Consider the following 16,176-nt stretch of genomic DNA (forward strand, 5'->3'; position numbering starts at 1 on the left):
AGTCGTCTCACGAGTCATTGTCCCTTGTCGTTGTTTGGGATTGAGGTGACATCTGGGCCAAAACGATTTTTTGAAACATGAAAACATGAAATTGGACAAAATCAACACTATTTTCTGTTCCATCTACTCTGCTGCCAGAAGCTGTGAGGGGTGGATCATGAGGAAAAATCAATAAGAGCGAATAAAGAAAAAGACAGAGAAACAATTCATTCAATCGAAACTATAAATAAATAAAGTTTTGTGTGACGGACGGAGGGCGGATCAACGAGCTGCAGACAAAGTGAGGAGGAGAGGAAGAAAGAGGAAGAGTGAGTGTTGAGCTTCTTACCAGACTGTCCTGGGGGGGGGATGCCCCCGGTGCCTCTGGGTAACCGCACGAAGATGGAGAGCACGGCGGCTTTGTTGCCGAAGCACGGCTCCAGGGCGATGGGCTTCGGAACCGACTGTGGAGAGAGAGAGAGAGAGAGAGAGAGAGAGAGAGAGAGAGAGAGAGAGAGAGAGAGAGAGAGAGAGAGAGAGAGAGAGAGACAGAGAGAGAGAGAGAGAGAGAGAGAGAGGAAACAGCCGGTGAACACACAATCTCTCACACATGTACACAACGGGAGTGTTGCCGTTACCGATCCTGTGAGTGTGTCAGCAAAACTACCCCCCCACCCCTGTTGAGATATACACCTACTGACCTGCAGGCGCAAATTGGATTTCTCTCACCAGCCACCCCCCCCACCCCCCCCACCACCTTGAAAGAAACCCACCACACACAAGATTCCATGACAATACGGCTCATGTGCACGACTGGGAATCAAGTGTCTGTGATGCTGGGAGCTCAGATTCGTGTCGGGGGTGCACTCCTGTCGCTGCAGGCGGCCGAACACACTCCCTTGTACCGCTGCCCCCCCCCCCCGTCCTGTAAACACGGGTGGAATCTACGGCCGCTCCTCGTACAGTATTCATGTCTTCACCTCGATGGAGGATATGGAGAACACAACCTTCCTGCTTCTTTCTGGCTCGGTGCTTTGAATTCATGAACCGGACAGAAAACTGGGCCATGGCACACACACAAACACAAACACAAACATTTGTGACACTATCCTTCTAAAGACCTTGCCTAGACTTCCATTCAGCGAAAAGCTTAACCACATCAAATTCATATTTAACCTTCATCTAATTAAAACCTCTAATCTCCAATCTTAACCTCAGAGATTATATTTAACATCATTAGGACCAGAGTTTATTCCCTCTATACTACCGGTCCTGACAAGGTTGTTTATCCCATAAACCAACACACACACTAACACACACAAACACACACACACACACACACATTTGTGACACTATCTTTGTTAGGACATCGCCTAGACTTCCATTCAGCAAACAGCTTAACCACAACAAATTCATATTTAATCTTTATCTAATTAAAACCTCCGATCTCCAATCTTAACCTCAGAGATTTTGTTTAACCTAATTGAAACCAGAGTTTATTCCCTCTATACTACCGGTCCTGACAAGGTTGTTTATCCCATAAACTAACACACACACAGACACACACACAACACACACATTTGTGACACTATCCTTGTTAGGATGTCGCCTAGACTTCCATTCAGCGAAAAAGCTTAACCACAACAAATTCATAGTTAACTTTCATATAATTAAAACCTCTAATCTCCAATCTTAACCTCAGAGATTTTATTTAACCTAATTGAAACCAGAGTTTATTCCCTCTATACTACCGGTCCTGACAAGGTTGTTTATCCCATAAACTAACACACAGACACACACACACACATTTGTGACACTATCCTTATTAGGACATCGCCTAGCCTTCCATTCAGCGAACAGCTTAACCACAACAAATTCATATTTAACCTTTATCTAATTAAAACCTCTAATCTTCAATCTTAACCTCAGAGATTATATTTAACCTAATTGAAACCAGAGTTTTTTTACCTATATGTGACTACCGGTCCTGGCAAGGTTTTTTATCCCATAAACTAACACACACACACATTTGTGACACTATCCTTGTAAGGACGTCACCTAGACTTCCATTCAGCGAAAAGCTTAACCACAACAAATTCATAGTTAACTTTCATCTAATTAAAAACCTCTAATCTCTAATCTTAACCTCTATGGGGACCACCAGTCCTGACAAGGTTGTTTATCCCATAACCAAACACACACGCTCTCACACACACACAGACACACACACACACACACACACACACACACACACAGTGATGATATTCAGGCTCTGACCCATTTTACACAGTTATTCCGCGCTCCGTCTCTCGGAGGCTTAGCTTTCAAACCGGCAGGATACACAGGCTGTCACACAGGTAGCTGGGGAAGTGGCACAAAGACCTGGGAGCCTCTGGGTGTGTGTGTGTGTGTGAACTTGTGTGTTCAGAAGCTTCTGTGTGTGTGTGAACTGTGTGTGTCTGCAGGGGATTTTCTATTTGTTTATGCCCTCACGGATGTGTCTGCCTGTTTATAGCACGTGTGTTTTCACATTCATATCTGTGCAACTAACTGTTTCAAGTAGGATCTGACAGGGAAGGGCATCTGAGTCTCTTCACTGTACAACAACAACACACATACACACACACAGACACACACCTCATGAGGAAAGCTGAACCATTTCAATAACACCTGCAACACATCTACACTGCTGAGCCTTCAGAGGGTTCACCGATGGGTAGAAGATCCAGAGACACGTAGATGAGTGTTGTATTAAACTGAAGGTCTCAGAGAAGCTGATCAAACCTCCTGAGAGTCGGGGGGGTCGATCGTGTCCACGGAGTCAACACTCACACAACACCACTGGGAGGCTGATACATGAAACACCACTAACACAAACTAACAGCTCTGCATTCAGACCGTCGGGCCCACAGAGACACGTTTAAGCCTCTTTAATACATTTGCATTTTAATTATCGTTTCTTCTACACAGGAAAATTAAATCAACTTGATGAACATCGACCAAATACACTGTGTGAATCCTCGAGGACGTTTGAATCTAATCTAAGATCAGTTTTATAAAACTACTGAGAGAGCGGGAGGAAAGGGATTTTATAATGAAAGAAAATAGAAGCGATGCATTTATTGTGTGCGTCTAATCTTACTGGTTGTTTTAAACGAAGCATGACACCTTTGTGGGTCTTTGTGTGATCAGTTATATGAGAGGGAATCTTATTCTGCTCAATACAAAATTCAGATTCTCTCTCACGTCTAATTGTCTAAAGAGATATGTTGGAAAATGTGTTTTCAGATCATATTCTCTTATTCTTATTATTCTTATTGACATTTGATGGATCAGCTGAGATTTCATCCCAAGTAACATTAATTCAAAGTTCGTTGGGAATCCAACCATCTGTTGCTGAGCTATTTTGTGCACACACACACAGAGACACACAGACACACACACTAACTGAATTTGGAAGTTGTCAGATTATAACACAACAGGCTCAGACTCCATCTGATAAAGGATTTAACTAAATGATATGATAATTTCTGGGATCTACAGAGTTGATGCTGTGATAACGTAATTAAGTGTTTCAGAGTCATTATTAAAAACAGATACTGCAAATTCAACAATGTCATGGCTGAGAGGAGCCGAGGTGTGTGTGTCTGTGTGTGAGCGTGCGTGTGTATAATACAACTTGCTGTTTATGCATCTCCGGACAGATAAGGTTATGAAAAGGTTGTATGCAGTACATGTGTGTGTCAGTGTGTGTGTTTTGTGTGTATAATGCCTCAGAGCTTGCAGCAGTTTTCAGCTGTGTTGATCCTGGACTCACACACACACACACACAAACACACACACACACACACACACAAGCAGCCTCTCTGAGATCTAACAGGGGGAAGAGTTCAGAAGCAGACAAATGAGCGTGTGAAGGGTCAGACCCACCTGCTGGAAACACTGCAGTGAAACCAGCAGCAGCAAAAACCAACAAGCTGAGTCACATGTTCGAGTCCCAGAACACGATGGAAATTAAACTATACATCATCGACACAGAGTCTGGACTCAGAGGAACGACGGGGATTCATATAAACAAACAGAAATAACAAATGTATGGAGATATTTGAGATACAGGATTGGTATAATTGACTGGAGTCGTTGTTTCACTGATGCATTTCTGATAAGTTTGATTTTAATAACTTCTTTGATGCTCTAAAAGACGTGAGTCTGCTCTAATTATGCAAGATGTTGGTGTTTGTACCTGGATATTTTGGATTCATTTGTCGATAGTGAGAGGAAGTTGAGTCCATCTTTATTTAAAATCCATGCTATTAATCGAGGGGCAGCTAACAAGGTTTAATAAGCCACTTCTTCAAAAATACAACAGACACACCCAGAGAAAATCTACAAGCAGAAGTTCGGCTTCTTCTCTCGTTTGAATCTCTTCGGCGTCGGATCTCAGTTTGAATCCCGGCTGAACTCGGCCTCTAATGCAAACTTCTTTTTAAAAGAGGCAATTACAGGATTCAAATAATATATCGATCTGCACCGGTTGCTTCTCAGAGTCGACGGAACCCGACCTCATCAAGTCAGCGACTCTGATTCCAGCCACGGACGCCTATTCTTTAGATTTCAAGTTGATATGGAAAGTGGCTGCACTCTTTCTTTTCAATTTGATCATCTTATATAACCAGTGAAAGTGAGAAAGTCGTGCCAGAGCTTGGAGAGAACCAGATAAAAGTTTCTTGATTAAGCAATGGGCAAATTACCAGTTTGTTTTCCACCAGACTGCAGCACAAAGCCAATATCGCTCCTCATCATCCCCATCACTCACAGCTCTGTGTGATTAATCAGTGATGAGTTAATAAGAACCACAAAGGATCTTTTCTTTCCAGTTTCAAACTCATGCTTTCCAGAACCTGATTATACGAAATAAGATCTCTGAGGAGCGCGAGTAAGAATACTGACAACTGGTCCGACGCCACATCGGAAGCTGCAATAACACACTCGGCTAATTCCGCTCCTGGATCCCTTGGTACGAGGAGAGATGAAACAATTACTTTGGCCTTGCCGGGAGCCGTCCGGCCGGGATTAGCTTGCTCCGGTCCACGCGTCTGTTTTAGCCTCGAGCTAAAATCGTGTTTTTCTCATCTAGAGAGTATACAATTAAAAAAAAAAAGAAGAGAGGGCTGCCGAAGATAACAGGAGCACATCTGTCCTCCTAGTGTAAAGAATAAATAAACACATACAGAGGAAGACAGGCAGCTTTTAATTGTGCAGCTCTGGGCTGTCATGGAACTCGTCTGCCAAGTTTAATTTCCACGGCAGCAGCTGGGAGCTGCTCTTCGGTTCTCGCTTGTTTACGTCCTCATTTCTCATTTCTCTAACACCATCATCTCGTGTTCAAACCGAAGAGAGGAAACGCTCGGCGAATACGTTAGGAAGTGGAAGAGGTTTGTCGGACTGATGTGGAATGTGACAGTTTTCTTTTCAACAAACTTTGTTCGGTGATCGGAGCGCTAACCAACGTGCAACCTCCATATCAGCCTAGAGCGTCACTTTCCATTTTCAACAAAAAACAACAACAACAACTCGCACCTCCCAGGAAGACAACACAATTCATCTCCTTCAACACACATGTCCACCTGATTTTGGACGGTGAGGTAATTAAAAGGTACAAACAAAACAAAACACCTCCTGAAATTCAATTATCCTTCTCTTTAAACTCTCTTGCTTTTTTATAGAAGATGTTTCCCAAAGGCAGAGTCTTGTTTTTTTTCCTGTGGTCTTCTTCAGAGGCTGCGAGTTAATAACATCCCTCAGCAAATGTTTGGTGCCCCTCCCCCCCCCCTAGACTCGACTCCCCCAAGACCAACCTCCTCCAGAGACTTATCTAGACCGGCCAGGCAGAGCAGCCAAAGGTTTTGTTGAATTACCTCCAGTAATTAGCTCACACACACACACACACACACACACACACACACACACACTGCAACTGCATGCAGCTCCTCTTTCATCCACTGCATTCATCTGTTCTTCAGCAGCAGCCGCGGATGAGTTTCCCTCCGACAGAGACGAGAGCGAGTCCAGCCCCCCCCCCCCCCCCGTGACTCACCGAGTGAAGCCACTTCCACCGAGCCGTCTCCGATGAGTTATTACTCAGCCGGCCTTCTGTTTGCCAAAGAATCTGTTTTGCATCTAAATCTATGGCTTCCAAAATAAACACCCGTACTGCAACATAGTGAAACTAAACAATGCAGAAGAATGGAGATAAACATTTTGAGTAAATATTGTTTTTAGTAAATTAGAATTTTTGGTTTTCTCAACCCGAGACCTGAGACGCGTGATGTGAGAGAGTGAAGCTGCTTTCCAACCGGGAATCTCAGTAAGTGAACTGAGGCAGCAGCGTTTCGTACAGTGTGGTTAAAACGTATTTAATGTTTTACTTTGATCAATAAGTGTGTAGTTACTAGACGTCTTCAGTAATAATAAAAAACACAAAGTACAAAGTGTGGCTCAACAACAGAACAAAAGGTTAAAACACAGAAGGGAGAACATGAACATAAAGCTGGATGGGTGCAGGCAGTGGAACTCTCTGGCTTGTGTTAGATTTCTGGTCTCGATAAAGAAACGTGGGCGTGCATTAGAATAAGTTTTTTTGTTTCTTTCCACCTCTCAACACTTGTCTGAAAAACTGGCAACTCAATTTTTGTTTGTTCCCTTGAAAATAAAACCCGGTTCAACTGCCAAAAATCACAATTGGGTTCCTCCCAAAAAAACAAAATGTTTTAGCATCTTTCTAAAACTGTGAGAAGCTTAATGTCTGATAAATGCAAAACAAATATCTTCGGTCTTCAGCGCCGCTTCAACCTTCCTCCACTTTCTGCACTGTTCTTTTTATTATTCATGAGCGCTGACTCACCGGTGGCCACCTGCAACATCTTTGAAGTTTTCAGGCTGAAAAACTATTTTGCTTTACTCTCCTGAAACTTCACTTTCCAGCAGACGCCACAGAAACACATTAAAGAAAAAGGCTGTTCTCGGTTTGAAAGATGTTTCATGTTACTTCAGGCAATTTGCTTCTAAATATGAATACAACTTTACCCAGAAAGCATTGCTACATGCCTCCTCTGGCTCGTGAGCATCTCAACAGAACAGGGAGTCGTCCTGTTGGTTTAGTAATTCATGAAGCACAGATTCTGCCGAGCATCTATCTGTGAGAAATGATCATAATTGAGCTCCCGTCTGGTATTTTGAACTTTGTCCTCACTCTTCTTTTTGTCCTCACCACTTGCAAACACAGAATTCAGGGTTATCAAACTCACACAATTGGTTTAAAAATCTGCCAAATGCCTTTTTATCTTTTTTGCAAAACACGGCGGCGAGCATAGATAATGGTGAACCACAACTATGTGAGATAAACCACAACTGTTGCCCTTCATTCTTTACATCACATTGTCCCAATTTCCTGGCGTCGCACAGACTCGATAAATAAAAGCCGAGCGTTGGACGTCACAAAGGTAATCATCTGCCCGTGAGCTGGGGCCACAGGCTCCATTTGGGAGAAGCCGAGGGAATCTATCTCATCGCCGGGGCAACTTTGGACATCCCACCGAGGCAATAAACAACTTTAATGATCAGCAGCTCGCCGTGCAGCGCCTGGCCCCCCCACACACTCCCCACCGCGGGTCTTAATACACTACTGTAGCGCCCTGATAAACCAGCGAGGAAACAAGGGGAGGAACCTGCTCTGAGTCGCTCAATCTCAACCGGGAGGAGATAGGATAGAGAGCGCTCGCCGTCTGAGCCGGTGAAGCTGAGGAGGAGGATCTAAATTGGATCTCTGCTCCTGGGCTGCTCCTGGAGAAGGAGAGCAGGGTGGGAAGAATGGAAGAAAAGAAGAATAGAGGTGGGAGAAGAAAAGGTAGAGCATGGATGGAGGAGGAGGTGGGCGCTTGATTTCCACAGCGAGCAGCGTCTTTTCTTTCTACACAACAGCAGCACACGGCGTGCACACAAGCCAGCATCCACGCAAACAGGCAGACGTAGAACACACACACACACACAGACACACACACACCAAGCAGCAGATAAGGGCGACAGAAAACCCGAGACAGATGATAGGATCAGTAAAGGGCTAATAAATTAGAAAGAGAACGCCACAGTGAAGTAGGGATGTCGAGAGGAGACGGGAGAGAAGAGGAGACACAAGAGATACAGAGAAAAGGAAATAGATTTCAAGAGGCGTAAAGACGAAACAGACAAAAAGAAAAGGGTTGATAAACACCACAAAGAGGAGGACAAAACTAAAAAAGACAAATCATGAAGACACAACAGAAGGAGGAAACAACATAACACAATAATGGGGGAAAATAGAAGAGAAGAGTGATAATAACAAGCGCCGCAAAGGAAGGAGGAGAAAATAAGTGAAGCTGAGAGAAGAGAAATGAAGAATACACGAAATGAGAATAAAAAGGAAAGAGAGAAGTGGGGAACAAGGAAAGGTGACAAGAGGACACATCCGAGAAGAAACAGGATGATAAAAATCAAGGAGAGAGGAAGGCAGATAAACCCTAAAAGGAAAAGAGAGGCTAACAGGAAAGCAGAAACAGGAGCATGAGGGACATGAAAGGACGATAAATTGCAAAGAACATAAAAGCAAATAGAAAAACTGGGCACATGGGAGGAGATTAAAAGAGTGAAAAACAAGATGGAAGAGAGGAGAGGACAGAGGGAAAGGTGGAGAAAAAGGAGAGGACATGTAGGTAAACTTACAATGAGGACAGGAGTGTTAAGAGACCAAAGAAGAAGAAGATGAAAACCAACGCAAGACAAGAGAGGAATAAAGATATTCCTGAGAAAGAATGAGAAGAAGAACAGATGAAAAGAGAAAATGAGAAAAAGATGATGAATTGCAAAGTAAAAGTAAAGAGTGAGAAGAGGGGATTTAAACTGAGTGAACAGGGAAGGAGCAGGAGATGAGGAGACAGGAGGAGAACTGAGAAGAAAGGAGGAGAAGAGAGGACAGAGGGAAAGGTGGAGAAAAAGGAGAGGACATGTAGGTACACTTACAATGAGGACGGGAGTGTAAAGTGACAAAAGAAGAAGAAGATGAAAACCAACACAAGACAAGAGAGGAATAAAGATATTCCTGAGGAGAAAAACTGGAAGAACAGATGAAAAGAGAAAATGACAAAAAGATGATAAATTGCAAAGTAAAAGTAAAGAGTGAGTGAGAGGAAAGGATTTAAACTGAGTGAACAGGGAAGGAGCAGGAGATGAAAAGAAAGGAGGAGAACTGAGGAGAAAGGTGGAGAAAAGGAGAGGACATGTAGGGAAACTTACAATGAGGACAGGAGTGTAAAGAGACAAAAGAAGAAGAAGATGAAAACCGAGACAAGACAAGAGAGGAATAAAGATATTCATGAGAAAGAATGAGGAGAAAAACTGGAAGAACAGATAAAAATGACAAAAAGATGATGAATTGCAAAATAAAAGTAAAGAGTGATTGAGAAGAAAGGATTTAAACTGAATGAACAGGGAAGGAGCAGGAGATAAGAAAGCAGGAGAAGTGAGAAGAAAGGAAGAGAAGTGAGGTCAGAGGAAAAGGGGGAGAAAAAGGAGAGGACATGTAGGTAAACTTACAATGAGGACGGGACTGTGAAGAGACAGAAGAAGAAGAAGATGAAAACCAAGACAAGACAACAGAGGAATAAAGATATTCCTGAGAAAGAATGAGGAGAAAAACTGGAAGAACAGATGAAAATGACAAAAAGATGATGAATTGCAAAGTAGTGAGTGAGAAGAAAGGATTTAAACAGAGTGAACAGGGAAGGAGCAGGAGATGAGAAGAAAGGAGGAGAAGTGAGAAGAAAGGAGGAGAAGTGAGGACAGAGGGAAAGGTGGAGAAAAGAAGGGAACATGTAGGTAAACTTACAATGAGGACGGGAGTGTTAAGAGACCAAAGAAGAAGAAGATGAAAACCGAGACAAGACAACAGAGGAATAAAGATATTCCTGAGAAAGAATGAGAAGAAAAACTGGAAGAACAGATGAAAATGACGAAAAGATGATGAATTGCAAAGTAAAAGTAAAAAGTGAGTGAGAGGAGAGGATTTAAAATGAGTGAACGGGGAAGGAGCAGGAGATGAAGAGAAAGGAGGAGAACTCAGAAGAAAGGAGGAGGAGAGAGGACAGAGGGAAAGGTGGCGAAAAAGGAGAGGACATGTAGGTAAACTTACAACGAGGACAGGAGACAAAGGACAAAGAAGATGGAAACCAAGACAAGACAAGAGAGGAATAAAGATATTCCTCAGAAAGAATGAGAAGAAAAACTGGAAGAACAGATGAAAAGAGAAAATGACAAAAAGATGATGAATTGCAAAGTAAAAGTAAAGAGTGAGTGAGGACAAAGGTTTTAAACTGAGGGAACAAACTGAGAAGAAAGGAGGAGAACTGAGGACAGAGGAGTGAAGCAGGGATTGGATTGGCTGCTCCCCAGGGGTCCGGGACCCTTGTTGGGTGAAACCTGGGGTCGGGGAGCCGGGCCCCTGGAGATGCACGGCCCTGTCAGAGCGCCAGGGGCCCGAGCCTCCCTGCAGGAACAGAGCTCTGCAGCACATCTGCATTCACAGGTCATTCATCACAGAGTGCAGTCACAGGTACAAGCTGCCGGCGGCTGAATACCCAACTGCAATTTCTATAACCTCAACACAATCCTTACTTTTAAAATGTTCTCCGAGCCTCAATATCTGAATTTAAATCTGCTCCGGCCAAACTTTTCTACTGCTCTCAGCCTCAAACTCGGCTCTGTGTAATAAAGTCTCCTCCACCGCTCGAAACTTAACGTTTTAATTCACCGAGCGAGAAGAACTTCAGACTCAATCTTCAACTTTTAAACGGATTTGGTGATGATGATGATTTGTATTTAAAGCTCAACTTGCAGCAGCACAAACAAAACTCACAGACAGAGCGATAACTCCAGACCTGAGAGGTGCCAGCGGGAAATTGTATTTTAGCTATTTGGAAGTCAACAAAATAAAATAAAAAGGAAAGTAATGACAGTAAATTTCTTTTATCTCGAAACCAAACAACAGTAACAGAAATCAGACGTAATGGAGAAATGTGAAGCCAAAGAAATGCTTCTCTGGATATTTGACTTTGATATTCTTCTTCACAAATGTTGATTATGTCATTATTCAGTTTGATTTAACAATTACTGTGCGTTTGAAAACTTTGACTCAACTTAATATTCCCTTTTATTGATGTCCAAGTAAAAATGAATTCCTGGATCAACTGCCCCTGGTGGTTAGCAGCAGTATATCTTATAAACCCCGCCCCCTCCATGTTAGTGGATAGGACATGGATCAAAATAAAAAGTACACGTTAAACATGTCTCTCTTAAAGATGGTTTCTGTCATTTGATGTAGCTGTAATCACGCTGTTCAAGTGTTCATGTTCGAGACGCTGATATCAAATCTCTACTTCTCTGAGAACTTGGATATGAGCTTAATATCTGGTCAAATAAAATGATTTATTCTGAATGTGGAGTCGTATTGTAGGAAACACACAAACCTGTATTTCCACATTCAGTGCCTCTGCCAGTGTTTCCGACACACAGATGGTCGAATGCACCAAAACAAGAGCGTTTGTACGATGAACCGTGATTTCAAATCCGTCACCTAATGTTCTTTGTTTTCCTGCCACCACACAAACATCTCCTGCAAGTGGGCGTTTGTATTTTTTCCAAACATCTTCAGTGTTGGAACGAAACTCTCGGCTGATTTGCCAGTAAAGTCTCAATCTGCATTTCCTTCTACAGTCATCTGCATTTATTTAACTCCAGGGTTAAATTAATTCATTCCCAGTTGGATTCACTGCCCCCCCACAATAACCAGCATAATGTTAATAATGGTTACTCATCAACGGCCCACCTTCATCGGCCTTCAGTCTTCACAGCAAACATGCACTTCATTGACCCTCATTCAATTCTTACTGTATATATTGTTGTTTTGTTTTGATGTACAGTGGCAATTTCCAATATATGCACTGTTCTGTTTACTAGAGGTTAACTTAGTTTAACCTCAGTTGACAAGTCACCAGAGTTACAACATCTGTTACACACAACGACACACACACACACACACAGCTGTTTTCCTTGTTAGTTAGATATAAGGCCTTCATACAAATGATTCAATAATAACCTTTTCCTTCCTAGGGGTTAATCTACAGATTAAGAATGACCGTTAACTTGATCTCATTTCTAACTTCTGTATTAAAGCATCATTTCATTAGATTCATTAAACTCACACAGAGTTCCTCAGCTGTCTGATCAGTCTCGAGGTTGGACAGAGTGGCTCTGTTGACATAATTCTGTTTCGTTGTTTTGGTTAAGTTGCTGCGAATGTTTACACATTCAGGTTTTGTTTTGATGAAGCTGAAAGCATAATAATCTTTTCTCCAATTGTAAACACCTTTGCCCCATATTGCATCTGAGGTTGAAGGACGTTCTTGAGGTAAAACTCGTTGTCTAGCAACTATAGATTCATTGGGAGGGTCTCCCTGTTCACTTCCGTATTCCAAAAGCCAGGAGGATGGATTACGCACTTCCGAGGAGGAGGAACGAAGATCTACTGTATAAAATGGATAGACGCCGGGTGTCCAGCGCGCTCTGATACACCTAACGTACTGGAAGCCCATTGTTTTTGCCGTAACCTGTTCATTGCTTTCCTAAATAAATTCTTGATTGAGGAAAACTGAGTTTGGCTCTACTTCTCTTAAAGGATAAAAGATCACGTTGTTTTTTAACACTCCACTGGTTGAACTCCCCGGTCACTGCCTATTCCAGAAAAATCTCTGCACCTTAGCACTGAACGTGTCCTTAACTCTCTTACTGTAGATATTGTTTTGTTTTATATTGTTGTTTAATGTCTGATTGTTATGTATGTACAGTGCACCAACCACACCAAGGCAATTTCCTGTATGTGCAAATATACTTGGCAATTAAAAGAATTCTGATTCTGATTCTGGTTGTGTGTAGTCGACCTGCTCTGCACGTTCAGACTCCTCCTCCCCCCATGACTCCACAGGCAGCTGATAACTGATGGAATCTCCTTAAAGAGATTCAGAAAGGACGTGAAACAGATGCAGTCACAGTCGGCGGTACACGGCGGCGTTCCCGCCTGAGGGACGGCGAGTAACACCATCGATGACAGATGAAGCCCCCCCGCCCGGGGCCGTCTCAGCACAGACAAAGAGGTGGACATCCGGGGGGGGTGCCGGGATGATTGCTCGAAAGAAAAAAGGTTGAGCTCACCTTCACATTTCCTCCTATCAGGTCAGGCGGCTCCTCGTCCGTCTCCAAGGCGACGTTGATGGTGGCGAAGGGCCGGCTCGCCATCTGCTGCATCTCTCTCAGCAGTTGCTAGGGAGGAAGAGGAAGAGGAAGAGGAAGAGTGCGAAGGTCATTGACAGATAAACAGACTTTGTACGAATCAACCGCCTCAGTGTGATGCAGGTGTGTCTCATCTTTTGTGATTTTGTAGACATGGATAACGAGGTGTTTGAAATCAATGAGGTACGAGTCATTAATGAATCGGTGAAGTTGAGCAGCATCAACACACAGAACAGAAACCAATAAATAATCTGTGTATCGACTCCGGTTGAAGCAACAGATTGTGAAGACGACACAGAGGGAGTATAAAGTTTGAGATAATAAGACTGTTTGCAAGTTGAGGATTATTTCTGTACACAATTAATCATACTCGATTGAAATGAGACGTACGACTTGTTGGTGTTTCTCTGGTTTGTTATTTATATATTTTTCTTTTTGCAAAAGTTCTGCAAAGTTAAAAAAGGCCAAAGTCGGAGGTGAAGGGATGAAACACGGTATCAGAAGTGAAATTATGCATTTACACTTTATAAATCATCATGAATTTCAAATAAATCTGAACCAAACTTAAGCATTAGTAAATAATATAAAATAACTTTATAAACTGTAAATTGTGCATTATTAGAAAGGGCTGCTTGTAAAAACATGACCCATAATTATATTGTATGTCCTGAAGGTAAAATGTATTATGTATTTAAGAATTATAAATACTTATTTTCCTTAAGATGTATTTTAATAGAAACAAATCAAGTAAGGAACAAGTATTCTCAAACTGTATTTAGTGTCTTTGCAGCTCTGCAAGGTGGAAGCAGAGTCTCATTGTGGTCTGATTTATAACATGGACCTTGGCCAGAGGAAGAGGAGGAGGGAGGTGATTATGGGGAGAGCGAGGAAGGAGGGAAAGAGAGAGGAGAGAGGCGGAGGAGAGGAGATGATGATGATGATGATGATGATGGGAGGAGAAGAGGAAACTCAGGAGCCAGAGTAACGAGGCGATGTGCCCGTGTCTTTGTGTCTCAGAGAAAGCAAAGTGCTATGAATAGAGGAACAAATGGCGTCGGCTGCCAAGACAGGAAGTGAGAAAACCTGCACCTGTGTGGAGCGAGCCGCCGAAAACACAGAAACACAGAAAACACAGAAATACGACTGAAGAAAAGGAACAAAACAACGTATAATTCAGGGTTTTATTTGGAATTCATCTCCCGATGCTTCAAAGTCAAACAGGGACGTCCTGTGAGGTCGCATGTGAAGCGACAATCAAAGGATGTTTGACCCGGTCCCTCGGCCTCCGTCTCATTACAGCCGGGGGACAGTAGATCAAAGCCGAATCCACACGTGGCGTTTCTGTGTCAACGCCCCAGTGTGCGTCAGAGTCAACTCGGCAATTAAAATACTGAGCTTCCAATCGTGGTTATTGACACGTTAGCGCTCTGTCCTGCAGATCTGATGCTTTATTAATCATATCCTCACGAAGGGAAACGGAAATATCCTCAACAGGGACATTCCTTTTTTTCCTCTACAGTAAAAAGCCTGACTAGAAAGACAAGTGTCTGAATTTATTGTCCCGGATTCTCTTTGAGGAGGAAGCCAACTCATTAAATTCCAGCATGTGTCTGTGAGTGTGTGTCTGTGAGTGTGTGTCTGTGAGTTTGTGTGTCTGTGAGTGTGTGTCTGTGAGTGTGTGTCTGTCTTCTCCCTCCGATGCAACAGTCGGACGAGTCGGAGCTCAACTCTTATTTTTCACTCCAGTCTAAATACTTTCAAAAGGAAATGTTTAACTTTTACAGTGAATGTGCTGATTCTCAGACTCGCTGAGGAAACAAACATGAAGATCAATACTTCTCTCATGTGGATCTGTTAAACACCAGCTACAGCAGGAAGCCGCTTAGCTGAACACAAACCTTTTGTAATTCATGTTTGTTTAACCGGTACATGATAGAGAAACAGTCTGATGCACAAGCCACTTATCAAACAATAAGGTTTTCATTACTAAACTTCAGAAAAGAACAAATACAACATGTGAGTTGTTAGTAGTGTTGAATTAGATCCACAACAAAAACAGAACTCATATTTGGTGATTACAGCTTCCAAAACATGATGTATAAACTTCCTTTTTACAATCCTATAATCCTTGGTTGGTATTAACTATTTTATTTTAATGATTTGTGTGACGGCATAGTCAGCACAATATGAAAATGACTGAAGGATTTAAAGTGCGTGCATCAGCCCTCTCATTCTTTATATTCATCTTTTGACTTCCCTGTTTCTTTCCAAAAGTCATATTACTGAACTCATATTTTTAGGCAAAGGAGAGATCATTAGCAAATGTGCGATTTAATAAAACATAAAAAGTGGAAGTGATAACAGAGAATAATTAAACTACTTAGCAGGAGATACAGTAGCAGAGAGAGTTTATACCAGGATCTCACATCAGACAGAGAGACTCTATAAACCAAATCTGTCACGACGAGCAGAACCACCGGCAGCAGCCATAAATATAAAGTGCGAATCATAATAGAACAATAACATCCATTAAGTATGAATGAATCCAAACACGATGGCGGAGAGTTGCCTCATTAGCAAATACACAAATAAAACCAGGAGGCATCCGACGTGCCCGGTCCGACGCCTCGGATTCCAACACTAAGACAGAAACAAATGAAAACCCAAATTAGCGATTCATTTAACCGATTCCCGATCTGACGTGAGGAGACATCCTGCCGAGTGAAGCGTGAGCGAGCCGACCCAACACGAGTCCTCCTGCGTCTTCTCACTTTGATTAGTGTCTGATGGAAACATCATTCTATTAACAAGAACTCCTGTTAG

General features: G+C 42.6%; 1 protein-coding gene across 1 annotated transcript in view; it reads right to left on the reverse strand.

Moving 5' to 3' along the window:
• Window positions 1–16,176, reverse strand: part of atrn (attractin) — a 122,017-nt gene that overhangs the window by 3,626 nt on the left and 102,215 nt on the right. The window contains exons 27-28 of the mRNA XM_061082527.1: window positions 13,276–13,383; window positions 329–443 (exon numbers count right to left, since the gene is read on the reverse strand). Coding sequence (XP_060938510.1) covers window positions 329–443; window positions 13,276–13,383 — 223 coding nt within the window. The remainder of the gene's footprint in view (window positions 1–328; window positions 444–13,275; window positions 13,384–16,176) is intronic.

Source organism: Limanda limanda, chromosome 12, assembly GCF_963576545.1.
Source record: "Limanda limanda chromosome 12, fLimLim1.1, whole genome shotgun sequence".
Classification (NCBI taxonomy): Eukaryota; Metazoa; Chordata; class Actinopteri; order Pleuronectiformes; family Pleuronectidae; genus Limanda; species Limanda limanda.